The 23,139-nt window shown below is 46.3% G+C and overlaps 1 protein-coding gene across 7 annotated transcripts in view; it reads left to right on the top strand.

Annotated features, from left to right (window-relative positions):
• The window catches only part of MASP1 (MBL associated serine protease 1), a 63,056-nt gene that overhangs the window by 6,161 nt on the left and 33,756 nt on the right, over positions 1 to 23,139 (top strand). For 4 of the 7 annotated variants that reach the window (XM_058730809.1, XM_058730807.1, XM_058730806.1 and 1 more), the window contains exons 2-4: positions 541 to 772; positions 20,294 to 20,471; positions 22,542 to 22,673. In XM_058730809.1, the coding sequence (XP_058586792.1) occupies positions 541 to 772; positions 20,294 to 20,471; positions 22,542 to 22,673 (542 nt within the window). Of the gene's footprint in view, positions 1 to 540; positions 773 to 4,362; positions 4,449 to 15,796; positions 15,896 to 20,293; positions 20,472 to 22,541; positions 22,674 to 23,139 lie in introns of those variants that run through there. The other 3 variants (XM_058730808.1, XM_058730812.1, XM_058730811.1) reach the window with 3 other exon arrangements.

Here is a 23,139-nt window from a genome sequence, read left to right as displayed (position 1 = left end):
CGGAACACTTACCCAAGGGGGGAACATGTTTTGCTTACTCTTTCTTAATTCCAAACTTTGCGTACCTTGACCGATTTTGTCGAATCTGTTCGAGGTCCTGCAAGATCCCATCCTGGAGCATAAGTCTCCTCCCAACATTACCACGTCACTGTTACTCACTTTTGACAAAACTGAATCCAGAGTCCAAGATCCTTAAATGAAGCTGAGTTGAAGGAAGGACATCCACTTTTACCTAATCATGAAACTTAAGTTTTCAACAGTAACATGATACGTGTCAGAGTCGCGACTAGGGGACTTTCTAGGAGAGCTGGATACTGTTAACAAACCTTCAGAAGAGCACAGCTAGAAGAAACTTTAGGAATCATGGAGTTACCATCTCCCCGTCGAATAGACTGGGTAGGCAAGCCCAGAGCGGGGAAGAGTACCCACAACACGTCAGCGGCAGAGATCTGCCAACAATGTGGTCTCCTGGCTGCGGACTTAGTTAAGTGGTGAGGACCTGTGTCCATGAACGTAAGTAGATCCATTCATGTCTTTCAGGTGGCTCCTTCTCTGTCACACTCTGTGCCTCTCCTTGTTGAAAGCTTCGGCCCACACCGTGGAACTTAACAATATGTTTGGTCAGATCCAGTCACCTGGCTATCCAGACTCCTATCCGAGTGATTCAGAGGTGACTTGGAATATCACTGTCCCAGAGGGATTTCGGATCAAGCTTTACTTCATGCACTTCAACTTGGAGTCCTCCTACCTTTGTGAATATGACTATGTGAAGGTGAGACCCCCTGATATTCCCTCACTGCGCCAGGTTCTCTACTGGGAGTCAGAGAAGAATTAAACACTGTGTTTTCCCTCCCAGGGTAGCAGTCCAGTGAGGAAGGCACACAAAGTTACAACATGATGAACGAAGGTTGGGATGATATGCTAGGTGCAGGCTGAGTGGGAGATCTAGAAAGGACCACAAGGGAAACTGAGGCGGGCAAGGTGTAAATCAGCCAAACGTAACCTCCCCTGTTTTCTTTCTGTTCTCAAAGTCCTTAACGTTTCCACTAACCTCTGCTCCAAGGTCACCTTTACAAGCAGCAAGAAAAGGGCAGAGACCCCAGAGTAAGCATAACCAGACTGACACACAGCCATAATCATGTCTAAAGCTGAGGCATTTGAAAGCCTTGCCTACTTCCCTAAGTAATGATCAGGTATTTGGGAAGGCTGGGTATACAGTAGCAGACAGTGGGAGGTGAGGTCAGGTTGGATTGGGGTGAGATTCTGAAGGGTCTTGAATGTGATGCTGAGAAGTTTAGGTTTTCTCTGCAAAGGGTGTGGGCAAGGTTGGGGGGTCAGAATCAGAAGTGCATGTAAAGATCATGTGGAAGAGGAACAGGAAATGATTACAGCATCCAAGCAATATTGCCTCAACTTTAGAGGGACCCCACAAACATTTCCATGGATGGGAAGCTGTTCTCTGAAAGTAGGGCTGAGAAAGGTTGGAGTACGTCTGGGAGATCAAATTTATTAAGGTTGTATCTGGCTCAAAAAGATGTGGAGACCTACTAATCTACTTTCTAAGCTCTCTCTGGCTTTCTGGAAAAGTTCTCACCAAATCACTCCAGAGTAGATTTTATATATTTTCAGTATTATCGTAGTCTCTGTTTTCTACAGCCAGGAATTCAACAAGAGTTAACCTTGTATTAACCAGAATGTTTGACAACAGCAAAGCAGTGAGTTTACAATGTACATGGATACTTGAAATCTCATTCAATCTTTAAAAAAATTCTATAAGACAGGCACTTCACAGGCAAAGAAACAAACCCAAGAAGGTGAAGCGGTGGGTCAATTTATAAACCCATGTCTTGTGACTTTCATTTCCATGTTCTTTTGGCTACACCAAACGAACGGCTCTCAGGTCACACTCCACTGGGCCCCAGGATACTGCAGGGGCTTATAAGACCACTGTGGGGCTAGAGGAGGCTGATAAGTGGGACTATGAATCCCCACCCTGTTTAAATTTATTTTAAATGTTGTGTATTGCTTATTTTATACATTGGGTCTCCACCAACTATCTCATTTACGGCAAGGTTTCTAAGATTAAAAACTTTCCCAAATTGGTGGTCTATGACAGAGTGTCTTAGCTTCAGCGCTGTGGATATTTTGAGCCAGATCATTCTTTCCTGAGGAAAACCGTTTTGCGAATTATAGGATTGTTAGCAGCATCCCTGGTTTCTACTCACTAGATGCCAATAGCACTCCCCCTCCAGTTGCGACAACCAAAAACACCTCTGGAAGTTGCCTACATCTCCAGAGGGACAGCATCTCCTAGTTTGAGAACTACTGCTCATTGTGATGCCGCCCCTCTGTGAATGTCCTATGCTAGGGACTATGAGAATTTAAAGATACAAAAGATCTGGTCCCTCACAGAGAGACGTGAGCCTAGAAGAGTGGCCATTGCATAAGATGGAAAAGAATAATGACAATAAAAGATTGACAGATCAAGAATGAGAAGAGGTAGATCTGGATGCTCTAGGAGATGATGTGGGTTGGCAAGCTAGACTGACATATAGTTTCCCTAAATTAATTAAAAATGGAGCCAACTGGTCAGAGTCACAGGGATCCAGCAAGCAGTATTGAGCAAGACTTGAAGTGTTCATCATCCTAAATTGAAATTTCTGACAAATACATTAGTTATGTCTTCCAGGATGTAATCTAGCCTCTCCCATAGCCAGACTCCAGGAGAAGATGCATTATGGGTAGGGGACATTAGGTTGGCAGACTCTTCCAGGCCATTCCCCCAACTAATGCTGGTCATAAAACCATGGCATCCTCAAATATTTGCATTAGAAAGTGGTCTTAACCAGAAGGAAAATGACGAAACATTGGCTTAATACAACAGTAGGTTCCATAGGTTTAAACAAGGTTAGATGTGAACTTCCTAACTGCTTTCTTCTTATTTTCAAACATGTCAACCATCTAGAATTTTTTTGCAGTGGAAAAAAAACAAAAAACAACTTGCTTTTGCTAGTAGCTGAGGCCTTAAGACTGTGGAAATTACAGAATTTTTTTCGTTAGCTGTAACAATGACTTACTTTCATTATCCACCCCCCTTCCTCCACCCGGAGAATTGACTCTCAATTCATACACACTGAGCAATCATTTCTCACCAGTTTTCCTCTTGTTCAGACAGATGCCAAGCTTGACCTTGTTAGGACTCCTTTATAGAGATAATAAACACACAGCAGAGGATTTAACTCATTCCTTTGTCCCAAATAAATGGAGTCTCCTGGCAAGGCAGATTAGGGAGCTGACATCAGCTGCATTTTGTAATGGGAAAAAAACGACAAGGCACTTTTCCAGTCCAACAATAGAACCCAAAGACCTCTTCTGACACTGAATTAAGGACCCTGGAGTATTCTACCCAAAGCTTGACCTTTCTAGCTGAAGAATACTTGGGAAACTAACTGATAGTTTCTATCAGGGACTGTGAGACACCTTCAAGAAAGTCCAGGCAGATGGAGGTAGGTCCTCTGGAAGGGCAGCATGGTCCTGGATGCTTGCCCGGGATCCAGGAAACGCCTGGTCTAGTCCCCAGTCTGCCACTGACTCCTGAATGAAGGAAACGTTATAGCACTCTCTTCACTCCAGAATAAGACTGTAACCCCTGGACATAGCAAGGAAGCAGTCTGCTACCTGAAGTGCCCCACAGTCCTCGCGTCTCTGGTTCAGACACCTTTTCCCAATTCGAAAAGGGATTCATGTAGTGGGCAGGGAGGGCAAGATGTATCTCTCTTCTTGTGCTGACTGCCTTCCAGAATGTTATCCCGGGCATCAGCATTAGCCTCCCTACAAAGGTTCCAACGGCCACGGGACCTGAGCAGGCCTCCCCTCGCAGGACGTTGCACCCTCGTTGGCTGGTAACTCATGCTAACATAGCAACACGCTCTGTGCCCCTGCCCACAGGCACCTGGCGGAGTTCCTGTCTGGAGTCATGAACTCCCAGAACGTCAAGTTGCCTCAGCCCTCAGGAGACTCAGTTAATCCCCCACTGTTGTTGTTATTATTGTTTTTCAAACATTTCCGCCCCGTGAAAGTTTTCGTCTAACAAATTTCTGGGAGGTGCGATAGAGAAAACAGAAGAGTGGCCGGCGGGTGGAAGGTGGCTCTGAAGCTCACTCATCCTCCTGGGGCACCCTGAAGGTCAGCATTTATGACTTGAATACTGCTTTAGTCCCCACCGGACAGAAGAGGAGCCTGGGAGCTCCAAATTCTGGCACAAGGCTAGTACTCTGGCCTCTGAACTTCCAAACCCAGAAGCCTTCCACATACAGTTGAAATCCATTCACTTCTAACTGCCCCCCTCCCTCTGCCCTCCAGAAAAGGTGCCTTTCCTGGCTATGAATGAGAGGGAAGCTCCTTCCCTTCCATCTGAATAAAGCAGGAACATGCCATGTCACTCCTGGGTAAGTCAACATTCCTCTCCAAAGTTCTATTTTCTCATCTGTTCCACAATGGGGTGACATGAGATGATCCCTAAAGTCTCTTAAATTCCTAGACTCTAACCCTAATGCTCCTCACCAGAACTTTCCAGATGACCCCACCAAACCCTCATTGTCCTAGTTAGGATAATGCCAGAAAATGGTAATCATATGTTACAACATCCACTTCTCCAAGTTCTGTGGCCATAAGCATTCCAATGAGAGCCTACCGTCCGCGGGGGATGTCATTTAGAGAAAACTTGTAAACACGCCATGCCACCACTGTCCTTTCCCAAGCAACTTTAAATATCCCTGATGTCCCTTTGGTGGGACATTATCCCCTATTTTGAGGCTTTTACACTCTGTGACTGAATTCCCCTGGCAGGCCTAGGAGTAGATTTAAAGCACCCTCGAGCTCACAGGGACCCTTGCTGGCCCAGCCTAAACTCACAGACAGACTGTCCTTCCCACCCAGGCCCATCAGGGTAACAATAATGGAACTGCTGACTCCATAGTTCAGAGGCTTGAAGAAGAGCAGGACCCCAAGGCTGTGGTCCGGATGCTCTCATTTTATGAAAATTCCTCTCTGGCCTGATTTCCCGCAGTCCTTGGTCTTCGAGGCGTGTGCACATCTGCACGACAGCATCTGCTTCCTTGGAATGTGGCTGCAATGTGTGGATTCCTGCAGCGCACAGATGAGGCAGATGAGTCACAGCTGGTTAGCACTGCAGGCACGGGACACAGCACGGACGCTGGCTGTGGTGGAGTCAGAAGGGTTGGACTCTTGGGGTCATTCTCCACTCACTAGCCTTGGGCAAGTATTTCTAGAGGGGATTCAACTTCCTCTTTTCTCATACAAGGGAAGTTGAAACAGACAGTCTCCAAAGCCACCCCGGCCTGGATATTCTATGCATCTAAGACCTCAGAAATCATGGTTCAACTCCACGACCAGACCAGCATGACCGAAGCCTAGGGAAGGGGCCATTCGTTGGCCAGGGCCACACTGAGAATTTGTATCTCAAGACTCTCAGTCTTTTCTTCTTTAAAAAAAAAAAAAAAAAATTGGAGCGCCTGGGTGGCTTGGTCGGTTAAGCATCCGACTTCGGCTCAGGTCATGATCTCAGGGTCCGTGAGTTCGAGCCCCGCGTCGGGCTCTGTGCTGACAGCTCAGAGCCTGGAGCCTGTTTCAGATTCTGTGTCTCCCTCTCTCTGACCCTCCCGCGTTCATGCTCTGTCTCTCTCTGTCTCAAAAATAAATAAACATTAAAAAAAAAAAATTAACAGTGAAGTCCCACCGGGTGGGTGCTTAGGTTTTTAACATAATGTAAATGTAAGTAAGTGCCATGAAGGCCAACATTGTCTCTAGTCAATCCTATTTGGTCTCTTCAGTACAATAGAGCACAGAAGAACCTTTTGTTGCAGGAATACAGCAAATTAGGTCCTTTGGTTGGGCATCAGATGAAGTGGTGACTTGTGCCTAGAGAAGGTCCCCGGAGCCATGGTCACTGAAAAAGGTCCTGAGAAACCAGAACCCCCAAGGGAACACCAAAGTCACACACCCTATCTTCAAGTTCACTTCGCAACATCTGTTCACTGGAAAAAGAGACAATAACAACCTACATTTGGTTTCTATTCTCTCTCTTTTTCTCACTGAGTACATATAGCTCAGTTGGCATCTGCCAGATGCTCCTGTGACGTCTCACCAGTGTTCTCCTGTTAACCCTCTGTCCTCGACGCGCTCGGCGTTTCCTCCATTCTTCCCACTGTTGGCACCTCCATTCTAATTCTTATTCCTCTCACCACGTCTACTGCAATTGCTTCCTAAACGTCTACCAGCTGTCAGTCTTTCCCCATCCAGTCCACCCTCTGCCTGTGTCCAGAGGTATCTTTTTTTAAAACAATTTTTTTAGTGTTTATTTGTTTTTGAGAGAGACAGAGACAGAGTGCAAGTGGGGGAGGGTCAGAGAGAGAGGGAAACACAGAATCTGAAGCAGGCCCCAGGCTCCGAGCTGTCAGCACAGAGCCTGACACAGGACTCGAACTCACAAACCAGGAGATCATAACCCGAGCCGAAGCGGGACGCTCAACTGACTGAGCCACCCAGATGCCCTCAGAGAGATCTTCTTAAAACACCTTTTTGACTGTGACACTCTCTAATCTTTCAGTGACTCCCCATGGCCTATGGAATACAGTCCAAGAATCCCATTGAAAACCTACTGTAAGCAGGACACTGCACCAAAGACAGGGCTCACGGAGATGAGTGAGACAGTATCTGCCCTCCAGGAATTGGCAGTTTCATAGCGAGTCACGAGACGAATATCTAACTAATACATCAAAGCTGTGCAAGTAACACAAAGGGGGTGAGGCAGTATACAAGTCAGGGAGCAGTCATTTCCAGGTGTTCAGGAAAGGCTGGGGAATAGGAATAATACTAAATAACAATAAATAGGAATTCACAGCGCAACTCCCTAAGCTTCTCGATCTCCCCAAGCACTGGTTTTATCGCTAGTACAACAACAACCAAAAGTTTATCATGACATGGTACCTTCCTGGAAGGTGGTGGGAGGGTTTAAACGAAATGTTGGCTGGAAGTAGAATTCATAGCACAAGGGGCAAGCACACTCAGTGGTTCCGAGATCAGGCTTTAGAGCAAGTCAGACGGCGGGGCTGGGGCTGGGGCGGGGCGGGGTGGGGGGGGGGAGGGAGTCCTGCCTCCACCCACCTCTTACAGCAAAATGGGGGATAATATAATGCCTACCTCATGGGCTTATCGCAAATGCCAAACGAGGCAGAATTTTTAATGACATCTGTCTAACACGTATGGAATTCACTCAGTAATGTTGTCATAGCGGTAACGATGGCAACCGTGTGCATAATAAAGTGCCTGCTGGTATCGCCAGGTGCTGCATGAGCATCGCGTTTCTCATCCACTCTGCCCGTACCACTAACTGGCTACCCATGACCTTGCTCGTGCCCCTCGGTTTCTTCAGGCAACTTATGGGGAAATATTTCGAAAGGACTGGTCAGATGCGAGAGGTCATTTCTCCTGTGTGTTTACCTTTCAGTCATACACATTTGTGTGTTACCTTTCAGTAACACACATTTGTTCCCCATGTATTGCGGCATTTGATTCTTGGGGGAAGAGCGGGGATCATTACACCTACTTTACAGAAAAAGAAATCGTGCAAAGAACCCAGGTGGACTTGTCCAGTCTTTACAGAAAGCCAGTTCTCAGGCCCTGGTCTGCTTACCCCCAAGTCATAATTTTGTCTCTCCATTTAGTCATTCTGTTAGAACAGGCTTTGTCCTAGAAGAGACCTTTTGGTATGCTTCCTGGCTATGTATTACTCCTAAGGCAACCCTGCCCGTCAGGGTAATTTAGTAAAATTTGGTAAAACAGAAGGACTTTGAGGGTCCTGGTATTGTCTAGAATCTGTTAAAGAACTTTCTCTTTTATCCTCACTTGGAGATGACATCTATTTTACAAAACTATCAGGAAATGGAGACTGAGCTGTGAGGGATGAGGGCTTGATTTATCTGTGTGTGGTACACAAGCCCTAACAGTGAACTCCAGGTCGTTTCACTAGACCGTCAGCGCTGGCACCTTAGGACCCATGTCTAGATTTGTTTCCAGCGGCGAGAGCAGGCAGAGCAGGAAAAGGCCTATGTGTCCCATTAGTGAGCATAAGGAAAGGGCCCTGGCCTAGAAGGCAGCCACTGACTCCTGCTGAGATGCTGGACGAGTGAGCTCCCTGCTCTGGGCCTCAGTTTCCCCAGCTGCCCAGTGAGGGAAGAGGACTTGTGGGCATCTCCAACCCCTCCCAGTTCTGACGGCCTACAGCTCTCAGTCCAGTGCTCCCTTCTCCAGGCCTCATAGGGTCAGTCTGCATCCTGCTGTGGAATGGCAAGATAAGTCCCTCCCATGGCCCTGCTCCAAGCCCGAATCCCCTGACCCCCGGGCTCCTAATTTCTGTGCAGTGCTCTGTGTTTACTCAGAACATGCCCTCGACCTTCAGGCTGTGGCTGACCCCAGCTACTGCAGCAGCTCTGCTAATTCTCTGGGAGTGGACAGGCGGCCTTGGCCTCTGAAGGAAACGAGAGGAGGGGAGATGTTTCTCATGAATCTCGGTTGTAGTCCCTGGGGGTATTCTTCCACTCCTGAGATAGTGGGTTCCAATGCTAGGGACACAGAACCCAGGAAGTGGAAATGAGCTTCAGAGAAGTGTGACAAATGCTCATTTTATGCAGGAAGGGCAAACAGCGTAGGCTCTGGGGGATGGAAAACAGAAGGAAGGTCCCAATGCCGGGGCAGGGCACACAGGCACACTCAGATGGGTGTGAAGCGGGGGTGCTCTGGGGTGCCGGGGCACCTGGTGCACAAATCTGCATGCCTGTGTGTGCGCAGACCGATCTCTGCTCCACCTCGGTGAACAGCAGAGCTTGAATCTACTTTGGTGTGCTCAAAGAGGGAAAACTAGTTACTAGAGCTTGGGGTACAGCAATAATTAAAACATACAGGAACCCCTGCAGGGTTCTTATATTGCCCTGGGGGGAGACAGACAATACACACCGAACATAATCCATAGATAAATTATATAGGGCATAGTAAGGCGATAGGCAGAGACACGCAATGCAGCAGGATAAAGGGTCACGGTGAGGCAGGGCAAGGGTTGTGATTTAAACGCGTTGGTCAGGGGGTGCCTGGGCGGCTCAGTTGGTTAAGTGTCACTGTGGATTTCGGCTCAGGTCATGATCTCATGGTTCGTGAGTTCGAGCCCCACGTCGGGTTCACCGTGTAGAGCCTGCTTGGGATCTCTGTCCCCCTCTCTCCGTGCCCCTCCCCCACTCGCTCACACACACTCTCTCTCTCAAAAATAAATAAATACACACTTTTTAAAAATACAAAATTAAAATAAATAAACACGTCGGTCAGGGTAGTCCTCATCGACAGGGTGACCCTTGAGCAAAGACTTGGAGAAGTTGAGGAAGTTAGCCATGTGGCTTCCTGGGGAAAAGCCTTCCACCCAGAAGGAACAGCCAGGGCGCAGACCCTGAAAGGGGCACGTGGCCAGTCTGTCTAAAGAACAGCAAGGAAAGCACTGTGACCGGAGCAGGAGGTACAGGGATGAGAAATGGAGACAGGTGCAGGAAGGGAGCCGGGAAGGACGGCCAGATCACCAGGCGGCTGGGAAATAGGGTCCCTGCTCAGCGCCCACAGCTTGGGCATGACAGACTTTACAAGCTGTTTTCATGCCAGTGTTTCATGACCTCTCAACTCCTAGAGGACACTATTAACATCCTGCCCCCACCTTAGATGCTTGTGAACACTGAGGCCTGATGACAGAGGTGTGCTTGTCAATGATTAACAAGTGGCTCTGGACTTGGGGGTAGGCGGGGAGGGCAGGGAGAAGAGATGCTCAGAATTCACACACCGTTCACCATTCAGGTACCCTAGACACTCATTACCTCCAGGGCATAGGTAACCAGTTAAATACTGACAATGGGAGGTGATGACCTTCTGTAGAAGTTGTCTCCAATATAATTTAATTAATTGCAACTTTCTGAAACGGAATTGTTAACGATGGCTGTGTTTTAACAACCGGCTGCAAAATCTCCAAAAAGTTGACCCTTTGCACTTATAAACTGGTGGCAGCCAGCTCTGCCACCCTACTGTCTGGGGAGGTTAGGGTGACACATGCCATGAGAGGCAGGGCGGGCACCCAGGTCCTTTGGTCCTTGTTCCTGTGCTCTGCAGTTTTCCCGTGAAGATCTGAGGATGTTCATGAGGGCCAGGGCTGGACAGGGTCCTTGGCAGGAGCAGAAGAATATGCCAGCTCACACATTCCTGGGAACTCTGCCTGGGGACCCTGGCCTGTGGCAGGCCCCTTCGCTGCGCTCAGCCCTTACTCAATCACGGCTTACACCCCCAGCCTGACTGTGACATACCTTGAGCCAGGCTGCCTCTGCTGCAGAACACAACCCTGCTGTGTTTTCTTGCCCTTGGACTGTTTTAGGGCTCCAAACAGTTTGAGGCCCAGCCCCCCCCCCACCCCCAGTCTCTGAGAGGATTTGCATGTGAATGAGCCTGGCTCTGAAGTTCCAGAAGGCACGGGGTGGGGAGTCTTTCACAAGCTGGAGAGAGTGAATCCTTCCTGGCCCTCCTGCCCAGCCCCAGTTCCCAGACTCTCCCGCCTACCCCCTCTCTACCCCGCTCCTGCTGGGACAGTGGGCATTGCCAGTTTCCCACCTGCGGGACGCCCCGCTTCCCAGGCTCTTAGAGCCCCTCCCTGCCAGCCCTCTTTTTCTCCCCATGCTCCTGCTGCCTGGAGACCATCCCCTTTTCTGTCCAGAGCCCTTCTTGCAAAAGGGCAATCCTTCCCGGGAGCAGTGGGAGTCTTGGACTCCGAGGACCCGCCAGCCATGGCTCAGGCCCCCACGCCGTTAATGATGTGTGCCATTTCCATGGACACAATACCTTCTTAGGGGCTTACCCAGCTCTGTTAGGAGCTTTTTACTGTGATGAACACATAAGTAAGAATACCGTACTGGGACTATGGGACACACCCCTGCCGTTATCAGGCCATGTGGCTTTGAAGGGGTTACTCCGTTTCCCTGAGCCTCACTTTCCCCACGTAAGAAAGAGAAGAGATAAACTTGGTAGCCTTTCATATCCTTTCTATCTCTGACCTTCTGTGGTTCTCTGGTTCCAGTGACTGGACCAGGGCTGGAAGTCAGGATATCAGGATTTTGTCTCAGGTCTGCTACTCCTAGGCTGTGTTCCCTTGGGCACTCATGTCACCTCTCTGGGCTCAGAATCACAATGTGTGCCTGAAGTGCATTCCTTGCAAGAGAGCCAGCAGAAGCAAATATAATAAAGAAGGTGAAAATACCTGTCAGCTGGAAAGTTCCACACAGAGGAGGGAAATGACTGTTACCAGTGCTATTATTATTATTATTATTACCTTATGACCAAATGACTTGGCTGAAACCCAAACATCAACCTCCAGCCCCTCTCGGGTAAGGCCAACTTGAGCCTTAGACCCACCAGCTGTGCTATTTTACTTCCATGGCTTTCAAGAGCTTCCAGAATGCAATACACAAAACGCACTCATACGGACACACACACCTCCTTTCTTCTCCAGTCCCAGGCTCTTGTCTGGAATCCAGTACCCGTAATTTGCTCCTTGTCGTGATCTTTAACTGAAATCTGGGCAAGTGTGTAAAGTAGAAGATTGAGCTGTCAAGCCCTGGCCCAGTCCCTGGAGGTGATAGACTTACTGAGAGGGTGGCTTCAGGAGCACAGAGCACTCTCTTGCGAGTCAGAAGTCCTAGCCCAGGGCTGCAAGTGAATCCCCGACCTAAATTCCCACATCTAGAGCAATCCTTTGTTTTTTGTTTTTGTTGCTGTTTTTTAAATATAATTTATCATCAAGTTGGCTACCATACAGTGTGTAAAGTGTGCTCTCGGTCTTTGGGGTAGATTTCCGTGGTTCATCGCTTACATACAACACCCAATGCTCATCCCAACAAGTGACCTCCTCAATGCCCATCAGCCATTTTCCCTCTCCCCCCCCCCCCCCGGTCCACCTTCAGTTTGTTCTCTGTATTTAAGAGTCTTTTGTGGTTTGACTCCCTCCCTCTCTGTTTGAAACTATTTATTCCCCTTCCCTTCCCCCATGGAATAGAACAGTCCTTTGAAACACAGGGAAGTGAGGAGATTCCTGGACTTATATTCCCTTGCGGGATGGAAACTTTGAGAGCTCCCTCACATTCCTCTGTGAAATCAGTGTAATATCCTCTGTCTGTCACCCACCTCCCGGGATTGCCAGGAGATGCCTCGAGTGCAGAGGGCCAAAGGAACTTAAGATAGACGCCACCTGCCAAATGAAGTGGCCGGGCTGTAAGGGGTCTCAAGGTGCTCCTCCCTCTCCATCGGCCTGGGCTCTGGGGTCCTCACAGGATGAGATGTCTGTGCTGATGGCTTCAGTGAGATCGGGAATGAAGGTGTGAAATTGGAAACCAGAGGGGATACGGGGACAGTTCCAGTCTCTCCCTCTTCTTCAAACAGTGAAATTACCCATGCCCACCCAGCAGGGAGTGCAGAAGGGGGTCATCTTGGATGACCGGATCTCAGCAGTCTTGTTCTTCTCACTGATATCCTGAGAGCTGACTAGATTCCAGGTGCCCTTCTAAGTGTTCTACGCGTATTAACTCATGTCACTTTCACAACAGTCCTGTGATATTAATGCTATCGCTGTCACCATTTCCCAGATGAGAAAACCTGTATACAGAGCGTAGCCGTTTCCTAGGGCTGCCATCACAAAGCACCACAAACTAGGTGGCTTATAACAGGAATGTATTGTCTCACAGCTCTGGAGGCTTCAAGTCTGAAATCAAGGTGTTAGCAAAGCCACTCTTCCTCTGAACGCTCTAGGGAAGAATCCTTCCTTGCCCCTTCTGGCTTTTTGGTGGTTGACTGCAATCCCCGGCATTCCCTGTGTGTGGCAGAATGTCTCCAATCTCGGCCTCTGCCTTCACACTTGACTCCGTGTGTGTCTCTGTGAACAAACGTCCCCCTTATAAGGACACCAGTCTTTGAATTATGGGTCTACCCTAAGCCAGTATGAGGTCATCTTACCTTGACTACATCTGCAAAGACCTACTTCCGGATAAGGTCGAATCAAATCCAAGGGTTAAGACTTGAATATATCTTATGGGGGAGGGGGGGCCACAATTCACCTACAATGCAGAGAGTTTGAATGATTTTCCCAGCATCTAATAACTGGTGAAGACTCATGTGCAACTCATGTAAAGATGAGGTCCCACATGATCCAGTGTCAGTAAGGGATTATGTTAAAAAAAAAAAAAAAGAAGAAGAAGAAAGGAAAAATTTTGGTGGCGTCTGGGTGGCTCAATTGGTTAAGAACCCAACTCTTGATTTCGGCTCCGGTCATGATCTCATGATTCATGGGATTGAGTCCCACATTGGGCTCTGCACTGACAGCACAGAGCCTGCTTGGGATTCTCTGTACCCCCCTCTCTGCCCCTCCCCTGCTAGAGCTCACTCTCTCCCTCTCTAAGTAAACAAACACTTTATATATATATATCTATATATCTATATATAGATAGATATATAGATATATAGATATGTGTGTGTGTGTGTGTGTGTGTGTGTGTGTGTGTGTATAGAGAGAGAGAAATTTAAAAATTGAAAGCAATTCACAACTCAACTCACTTTCTTGAGAAACCAAACCCAAACAGAAATGCTTTTACTTTACTCTTATATGCCCCCACCTCGCTTTCTCTCTCTCAATCCGTCTCTCTCTCCCCCTTCTATTTCTTCCCCCAGTCTCCAAGAACTCCACACCAAAGAACTCTTCTGTCTCCCCTCCTCCATCCACTTACACACCATCCACTGACTCCCCCTTGGACTTCATGATCACAAAAACCATTCATGCACTTCCATATGTGAATTTTAGTTATTCTGAGTTTCTTGATTGTTTTATCAGAGTTCTACTTCTTACCATATTATCTGTGTGGAATTAAAGCAAAGAGCCTCACCTCTTTTTCAGCTCTGTTGGGACCCAAGGGCTAGAAGAAAACGTTAGGAGGTGACAGAGTGGGGAGGAGTCACCATACCAGAGATTCGGGTGGTTATGAGAGACAGAGGGACCGCAAACCAACCCTGAACTTCCAGGCTGGGTTAGTTGCCGCTCTTGTGTGTTCCGTGTTTGTTGACCTAAACTGACCAATTTTGTGCCACTGGTAGAATGAGAAGGAAGTAGCTTTGGGCCCAGGTTTCTTTTTAAAATACTTTTAAAATATAGAAACTGAAGAAAGAAAAATTACCTGCAGTTCAACTAGCCATTGTTAACAGTTAGCTCTAATTCTTTCTCCTTTTTATTTTCAATGCATTTCTTCGACATAATGCATTGTGGTAATTACGCCATGTATATGTCTAATATGCGTAATATAACCTACTAAGTTTCCAGATCATTGCAAATTTTTCACTAATGTGATAATTAATGCCTAATATTTATTAAGTTAAGGCTCATTTAGACTGTTTCCCCTAGAATTGGATATTTACCATTTTTTTTTAGTTTTCTATTATTATACATGACTGCTATAAACATCTTTGTCACAAAAGGTTTTTCCACATTTAGGGTAACTTCCCCTATGTTTTATTCCCAGATAGGAGGCCAAGCAAGAACTTTGTAGGTGGAGGATAATCCAAACAGCCTGATCTGTCTTAGAAGGTAGTGAGTTTCTCATCTTTGCAATTGATCTCAAGAAGGCGGCATGATTTTTTGATAGGGGTGTGATAGGGAGATAAGGAGTCAAGCCAAGTAGCTTTCAAGGCCCCAAGAACCTATGAGATGGTAATTCTCCAAGTATCACTTCATAAATGTCACTCTTTCCCTTTGTCCCAAATCGCTTCCTACTCCCCATAGCATATCTATTCTTGTGCAACAAACCACTGTAAAACTTAGTAGCTAAAACAACATCCATTTTACTTGGTCAGATCCTTTGGTCAGAAGTCTGGGCTAGGCTCACAGGATGGTCTTTGGCTGGATTTGCCTGAGGTCATTCGAGTAGCTCTAGTCATTTAGAAGCTTAACTGAAGCTGGAAGGTCCAAGATGACCTTGCAGATGGTGGTAGCTGTCAGCTGGCTGGTCTAGAGACCTCAATTGGGATAATCCCTCTCTGGCCTGTGTGACCTTTGCTTCTCCAGTAGGCGTGACAGGGCTTCCTCACATGGAGGCACACAGGGAAAGAGCTACAAGGCCCCCTGATGCCTGCAAGAGCCACAGGGCCCCTTGGAAGTGGCACACCAGCTCCACACGTCACATGCCTTTTGTCAAGGCAAGTCACAAGGCTTGCACACTGAAGGACTACTCCTTCCAGAAGCGCCTTGCCACGTATAGCTAGAAACACATACTGACGATTTCAACACTGTCCAGAGATCTCCTTAGCAGATCCACAAGTGCACTGTGTACATTTTTCTGCCATCTACATTGCCACGGGCAGGTTGTACCAATCGTCTCGCCACTACGTGATGCAGGTTGTCTTTGTCAAGCTCCCCCCGTGGCGGTTTGCTCATTGCTCTTCTAACCTCTACTTGCTAGCCAGTCCCAAAACCCAAGCCAAGGGTCCTGTTTGCTACAGCCCCGTACTTCTGAAGCCGGTACCTGTATCAGCCAGAGTTCAGTGAGGAAAGCAGAGTGAGAAATTGCTCTGTGAGCACTGAGACGTAAGAGCTATTTGGGGCCTCAGAAATCACATGACTAGAGGAGAAGCTGGGAAAGTGAAAGCAGAACTGGGGAGCCGGAGGACCACGGTCACTAATCAGTGCTCCTGAAAACTGGACGTGGGTGGAGATGTTGGCACCTGCAGGGGAATGTGAGAATCCAAGACCTTCTAGGAAGCCAAAGTAGGCCCATGAAGGGGGGCCCACGGGGAGAGGTCTGTGAGAAGCTGTTGACTCTGAACACCTCTGAACCACCCACAGAGGTGGAAGCTGTTCAGAGTGGGTGGTGGGTCTGAGCCACTGTTGGTCAGCAGAGCCAGTAGTTGGAAAGAAGCGCTGACTGCAGAGTGGAGGAGAGTGAGGGCAAGTAGGAACCCACTGGGCGCATCTACGTCTGTTCATTCTCCGTAGCTGATCACAAAAATGCCTTCAGAGAGTAAGGACTGTTGTGTTCTAAACTCACACAAGCCTCTCTTTTGGCCCCCTCTACCCTGGAGCTATACAGAAAGGGAGATTCTGAGAAATATCGTTCCCAGATTAACTAAATTGACCGCAGAATAATCCAGCACATTTCCTGAATATCTGCCTAATTAAAATATCTGCTGGCCTGTCTTAGTTTTGCCAAGGTTTGTGCTGTTTCTACTAAGTTGAAAATTCATAGAAAACAGACCCTGGCTTCTCTTCCTTAGATCTCTCTTCCCAGCTCCCTGGCCTCAACACCTTTCCTATGGCAGGTGGTGATGGGAAAGGAGGGATGGTTGAGTCTCTGAATACCCCCAGGACTTCACTATTCCCTTAGCCTAGAAGCTCCTCCTGCTTTCCCCAACTCTACCTACTATTTCTACCTCCCTAATTCCTATTCATCTTTCAGGCCTCAGTTCAAAGAACATTCTGTTCTTCCTAAATGTTTTATGATTCCCCTCAGCTGGATGGAATTTGTTTCCTTCTTTAAACCCCTGGGGCTTCCTATCTTTCATTGCTATAACTATGCCCTGACAGTTCCTGAACACATACCCATTTGAGTACTTATCTTACTGTCCTACTAAATTTCACATTCCCAGAGGCAGGGGACTTGCTCATTAAGCTCATGCAACAAATAAGTAATTTTTGGCATCCTCCACATTACAGTCCAGACAGAATTTGGTACATAAATATTTTTTGAATTGAGTTGAAAGAAAACAAATTGAGGACATGCATCCATGTGTTGGGGCCCTAAATAACAATAGCCTGAAAGGGTATGGTTGCCATAATAAGAAATAGAAAAATGAAGAGTCTGTGATCCCTGGCCAGATGGTTCTCTATTATTATGAATTTTGTATCTTCATTTGATAAGGTACTTCCCATCATCACGTTCACATGATGACCCTAGAAATGGGACAGTCCGAACACAAGCCAGGGCTCAATCTTTTGCCTGTGCTCAGAGGTAAATTATTTTTGTAGAATTTTACAATTGTTAGCAGGGGCTGCAAATATTAACCAAGGTCAATGACCCCTCTGTTTAAGTTATGACTGGAGCTGTCACTGAGCCACATCCTCTCTGGGAGACAGTCCATGCCCCCAAGATAAAGTTTCAAGAGGCCCTCGAGCCAGAAAAGTTGTTTGGCAAAGTGCCTATGTCTTTTGTCATGTACTCTCTGGGCTGGTGGGTTCCTTTCTCCAGGGTCAGAATAGTTCCAAAAGCAAAAGTGCTATCAGGAAATGCTCATGGTTATCTGTCTACTCCTGAGCAAGTCACGGGCCCACTCTGGACCTCAGGTTCCTCTAGAAGGAGGGGGATTGAAATAGCTCTTACAGGTCCTTCTCTCCCAGCTCTGATATTCCAGGACTCTATTCTGAGCAGCAGGCTGAATTCCCAGGCTTCCAGAGCCTTCTATCCCCTGCTCCTAAAGATATAGATGGCTGAGATTTTCCCATGGGCCTCAGCCAGAACATGCTTACCTGTTGTCTGGAATAGTGTGGCTCTGTACATGATGACTGTTTATCTGCCATCATGAAAATGTCTTTTATCCTGCAAGTTATGAGGGAGTTTGTTATCACAGACCCTCATTATGTCTCCCCATGATCCAAGTTATCCCTGGTTGATTTCACTTGAAAGCGTCCATGCCCCAGGCACTATAGGATCCAAGAGACTTTGGGGGATACCAAAGTACAAGCAGGAAGCTGCTGAGTCTGGAAGTGTTAATGCTCAAGTCATATGACTACTCGTTAACTAACTGACTTTGTATGGCATGGTTATAGACCACAAACAAGTTCAAGTTCACCAAGTTCTTCAGCAGAAAACAATTGGTGTCTTGAAAATTCTGCTCACCATCCTCCAGTTGGCCTATTGAATGTGTGGGTGTAACGATTTGTTAGAATACTAGTATGTCACAATTAGAAGAGAACATATATATAGCTCAGCTAGTTCAAACCCCTGTTTTATCAGGTGGATAACTGAGAGTAGAGAGGAGGCAGCCCTGTGACGGTTTATGGTAGAGTCAGGAATAGAGCTCAGGACCTTCAACTGCCAGGTCAGGATATCTTATATTATCAATATTAGAACTCAGAGTTAGAGGTCACCAAGATAGGGTCCTCCAGTTCACGCCTTTCCTAGGCCTTTACTCTGGTTTCCATTTTACAACATATTTCAGTTAATAAACTGATTTTTAAAAAGACACAAAATAAAACACTACATAAAGGAGACCTAAGAATTGCAAAGGCATTATAGTCCAGGAATATTCGATGCAGGGCATGCGACATTAAACAACTCAATATCCCCAGAATGATTGACATTCATAATAATGTCCTTGGGTCGCCAAGAAAGGGTTAGCATGTTTCACCTACAAAAGCAGGGATTTGTATAAAGCACTTTAAAAAGTGCTTTTTATATGTAATAATTTAAAAATTATTACACTAAATAATAATGATGATGATGATGATGGTTATTATTATTAATTATGGTCAGGTAAAACTTCAGCTATCTGGAAAACTCAGATAACCAAAATAACAAACAAGCCATGGTGGTCAAGGAAGTGACTGTGTACAGATAGGTACATTCTACAGTAACAAGGCTGGTGTGAGTTTGGCTAGTATCTGCAGAGAAGAGGAATAAACAGCAAAGCCATGATCTCATCTTCTGTTTACACTTCAATTCCCAAAGTTAGTGATTAATTGTCCTTGTGTTTTGTTGCCAGGGCAAATTGTTTTTCTTTAAAACTCCCACTTATCTTAAATAAATAAATCATTAGTTTCAAAACAGAAGTGTCAAATGTCAAGATACTTCTGACATACTAGGCTAATGAACAAAACAATGAATGCATTAGAAGCTACTAGAGGTACGCAGAGCCTTTGAGAACTTTCCCTTAATGACTTTAAAAGGCATCAGAATCATTCTTGGTAAGAGATTTTCTCACGCATCTTGGCTAAAATGTCAATCTAGAGGTTGCAAACACAAATACAGCCTCAAAAGAATCCAGTCAGTGTAATGATAGAGTGGTAGGTAGGCCAAGTATTCATAGTCAAATAAACATACCAACCAGCTACCGTATTGTACTTCCCAAACCAAACTCACACAAAATCAGCTTTAGGCACCCAATTTAGGCTCTCCGCTGGGGTCTCTGAATTTACACAGGGTCTCTGGCTCCTCCAAGGAAGGGAATTCTTTTAGCAAACAGGTAATTTTTGCATCTGAGTCTTAACACAAACACAAATGTTTCAGGGATGATTCCAGTCATTTCTGAATTATTAAGACTACCTACTAAATATAGTTCTAATTATATAATTTCCCTGTTCAAAAGTTTCCAGTGTCTTTTCTTTACTCAGAATTAAGAGTCACATAGTGTTCTTATGGTATCCAAAGTCAGTCATAATCTCGTTTCAACCTTTCCTACGACTTTATGTTCCCACAGACTCCCTGGCTTCTTGTTCTCAGAAAGAGCCTCACACTTTAGTTCTTGGTAACAAACATTTGTTGGGTAATTGCTAGGTGCCAGGTCCTGCTCCATGAACTAAAAACACATCTACAAAGAAAACAAAGTCTCGTTCTCCTGTAGTTTCCATTCTGATGGGATCTTTCATCTTCTGAGTGCCAGTGCGTTCCCAGTGACTGCGTTCCCGTTAAAGCACTTGTCGCACCGTATAACAGCTCTGTCTGTGTTTGCATCAGTCTGAATATTGGCTCCCCAGGCACAGCTCCCATGCTTTACTCAGTGGCAGGCACACACAGAATGCTCAGTTTCTCGTCTTTGGTAATGTGGTCAGTTTCTGTTGCATATGGAATCCATCTGTGAGGTTATCTAAGTCTGAGTTCTAATAGTGAGTTAGTTTTGACAGATGAGTCATTTTTTTGTCCATAGGATGACAAATGTCAAGCTACTTCTGATGGACCTAAACAAAGGAATGAGGCAGTGACTATGCAGCCACATGGACTTAACCTGCACTGGGTCTTTCCTCAAGTCCCAGAGTCCCAAATCCTCTTTCTCTGGGTTTCCCAGGCTGCCTGGTCTGTTCGTGGGCAGCCCCTCCCTCTTTTCGTTTAGACACCAGCAGGGAAGCTAATTTTGGAAGCTACTCATCTTGTTCCCTTCCTCTTTGATCCCAAAGGTAGAAACCGAAGAGCAGGTGCTGGCAACCTTCTGTGGCAGGGAGACCACAGACACAGAGCAGACCCCTGGCCAGGAAGTAGTGTTCTCCCCGGGCTCCTTCATGTCCATCACTTTCCGGTCAGATTTCTCCAATGAGGAGCGATTCACAGGTTTTGATGCCCACTACATGGCTGTAGGTAAGTTGGAGAAATGGGTGGCTCACCCCAGGTCTCCCCTTCTCTCTAAAGATTAAGAGTACCTCATGCTCGTTTCTTTACAATGAACACCTACATACTCACCATAGAGATTCTGCCATTAATATCTTCCTGCATTTGCTTTATCACATATCTACCCATCTATCCATCCTCAATCAAGCTATTAATCCCCTCTTTTTGATGAATTTCAAAGTAAGTTGCAGACAGACAGTGGTACACTTTTTCCTAAATACTTACCCGTGCATTTCATTTTGCTGAAGTTCAATATCTATTCACAATTTCCTTTCTTTTAAAGTAAAATGTACAGGGGCGCCTGGGTGGCTCAGTCGGTTAAGTGTCTGACTTCAGCTCAGGTCATGATCTCGCAGTCCGTGAGTTCGAGCCCCGCATCAGGCTCTGTGCTGACAGCTCAGAGCCTGGAGCCTGTTTCAGATTCTGTGTCTCCCTCTCTCTCTGCCCCTCCCCTGTTCATGCTCTGTCTCTCTCTGTCTCAAAAATAAACATTAAAAAAATTTTTTTAAAAATAAAGTAAAATGTACATTCAGTGAAATGCATAAACCTTCAGTACATTTGTTGAGTTTCAAAAATTTTATGTTGTATGTAACCCAAGCCCCTAACAAGATGTTGAGGTTTACCATTAACCCAGAAAGTCCCTTTATGCTCCTTCTCAGTCACAGTCTGGTCCCATCTACCTTAGAGGTGACAACTGTTCTGATTTTTTTTTCCACTATAGATGAGTTTTGCCTCTTCTTAAACTCCATATAAATGAACATACACAAAATATATTTTGGAAGTGAGGATTCTTTACTCAGAATAAAGTTTTTGAGTTTCAATCATGTTGCAATGCATCGGTAACTTGCTCCTTTCCTGGCAGAGTAATTTTCCATTGTATGAATATAATACTGTCTGTTTATCCATTCTTTCATTGGTAGACACTTGAACTCTATCCGTTTTTTGACTCTCACTAATAAAGTTTCTATGCACTCTTGTACAACTCTTTTTGTAAACATATGTTTTCACTTCTGTTGGGTAAATAGGTAGGAGCAGCATTGTTGGGTCATAGGGCAGGTGTATATTTAATTTTATAAGAAAGCACCAGGCCTTTCCCAAAGTGTTTTTGTACTATTTTATATTCCTTCACCAATGTACAAGAGTTTGATGTCAATTTTTTAATTTCTAAAATTTAAAATTCTGATGGGGTATGTAGTGGTACCTCATTATGGTTTTGATTTACATTTCCCTGGTGACTAGTGATGTTCAGCATCCTTTCATGTGCCTGTTGGCCATTCTTTTAGCTTTTAGGGGGAAATGTATGATCAAAATTTTTTTGATGTGTATCTATTGGTTTTGAAAGAGAAATAGTGTGGGAGTGGTGTAGGGACAGAGAGAGAGGAGAGAGAGAATCCGAAGTAGGCTTCCAAGCTGACAGCATGGAGCCCAATGTGGGGCTTGATCTCACAACCATGAGATCGTGACCTGAGCTGAAATCAAGAGTTGGGTGCTTAACTGACTGAGCAACCCAGGTGCCCTTGCATGATCAAATTTTTAAATTGGGTTGAGAACATGCCTTTCTTTAATGTCTACGTTCCCACTGCCCAGGGAAGTGGGATATATATATAGAGAGAGGGGCTGCATGGACTAGAAAGAAAGAATGGGTTCTGGAGCTACCCTACCTGGGAGTGAATACTGACTCCACCTTTTATCATCTCTATGACTTGGAGTAAGTTCTTTAAAGGCCCCAACTGTCTGTTTCACCGTCTGTGGAAAGGGGATGGTAAGAGTTCTACCTGCTATTATCACAACTCTTACGGGGTAATGGCACCAGTGAGAGGCAGCTTGCCTGGCCTCGAACCTGGCTTTCGACAGTCTTGGATAAGTTGCCTCCGTTCTCTGAGTTCCAATTGCCTCATTTGTAAATGGAGACAATGGCTACTTTGGGGCTTTATGTGAGGCTAACACAGGGAGTGGCCCATACTGTGTGCTCTGTACATGGCTGTTGTCTTCATCGTCCCACATGGACTGACTGACCAAAAGGCTCTACCTGCCCTGCAGATGTAGACGAGTGCACTGAGCGGGAGGACGAGGAGCTGTCCTGCGACCACTACTGCCATAACTACATCGGCGGCTACTACTGCTCCTGCCGCTTTGGCTACCTCCTCCACACGGACAACAGGACCTGCCGAGGTGGGGCCCAAGGATGACTCCGTATATCACCACTTTGTGCCATGTTTCTCGATAAGATTAGGGGAGGCTCAGAGGCGGAACAGATATGGAGTAGAAACAAGTAAAAATGAAGCCAGAGAGCTCTGCCTCAGATACCCTATGCCTGAAGATGCTGAAATGCCCGCCAGCCGGGAAGTCTGCGTTCAGGTTCTCAAAGGACCACATTTGTGAAGCCTCTAGGCCATCTTTCTTCCTGGACAGCAGGAACTTCTGCTCTCCTACTGTAGGTAACTGGCCTGGCCTCAGTTATGGGAAAAGCTGGGTTCCCAGTCCTTTCTCAGCCATGCACCCGGCCTCACCCAGCCATTCCTTTACCTCTTCACTCCCCTGGCCTCACAAGTTCCTCTGTGATCGAGAGAACCTCAGTCCAGAGAAAAGATGAGGAAGGAGAGAGGCAAAGACAGAGACAGTGAGGAACATGCCCCAT

The sequence above is a fragment of the Neofelis nebulosa genome, chromosome 5 (assembly GCF_028018385.1).
Source record: "Neofelis nebulosa isolate mNeoNeb1 chromosome 5, mNeoNeb1.pri, whole genome shotgun sequence".
Taxonomy (NCBI): domain Eukaryota; kingdom Metazoa; phylum Chordata; class Mammalia; order Carnivora; family Felidae; genus Neofelis; species Neofelis nebulosa.
The sequence above is the reverse complement of the archived record's forward strand: the minus strand, read 5'-3'. Positions and strand labels throughout refer to the sequence as shown.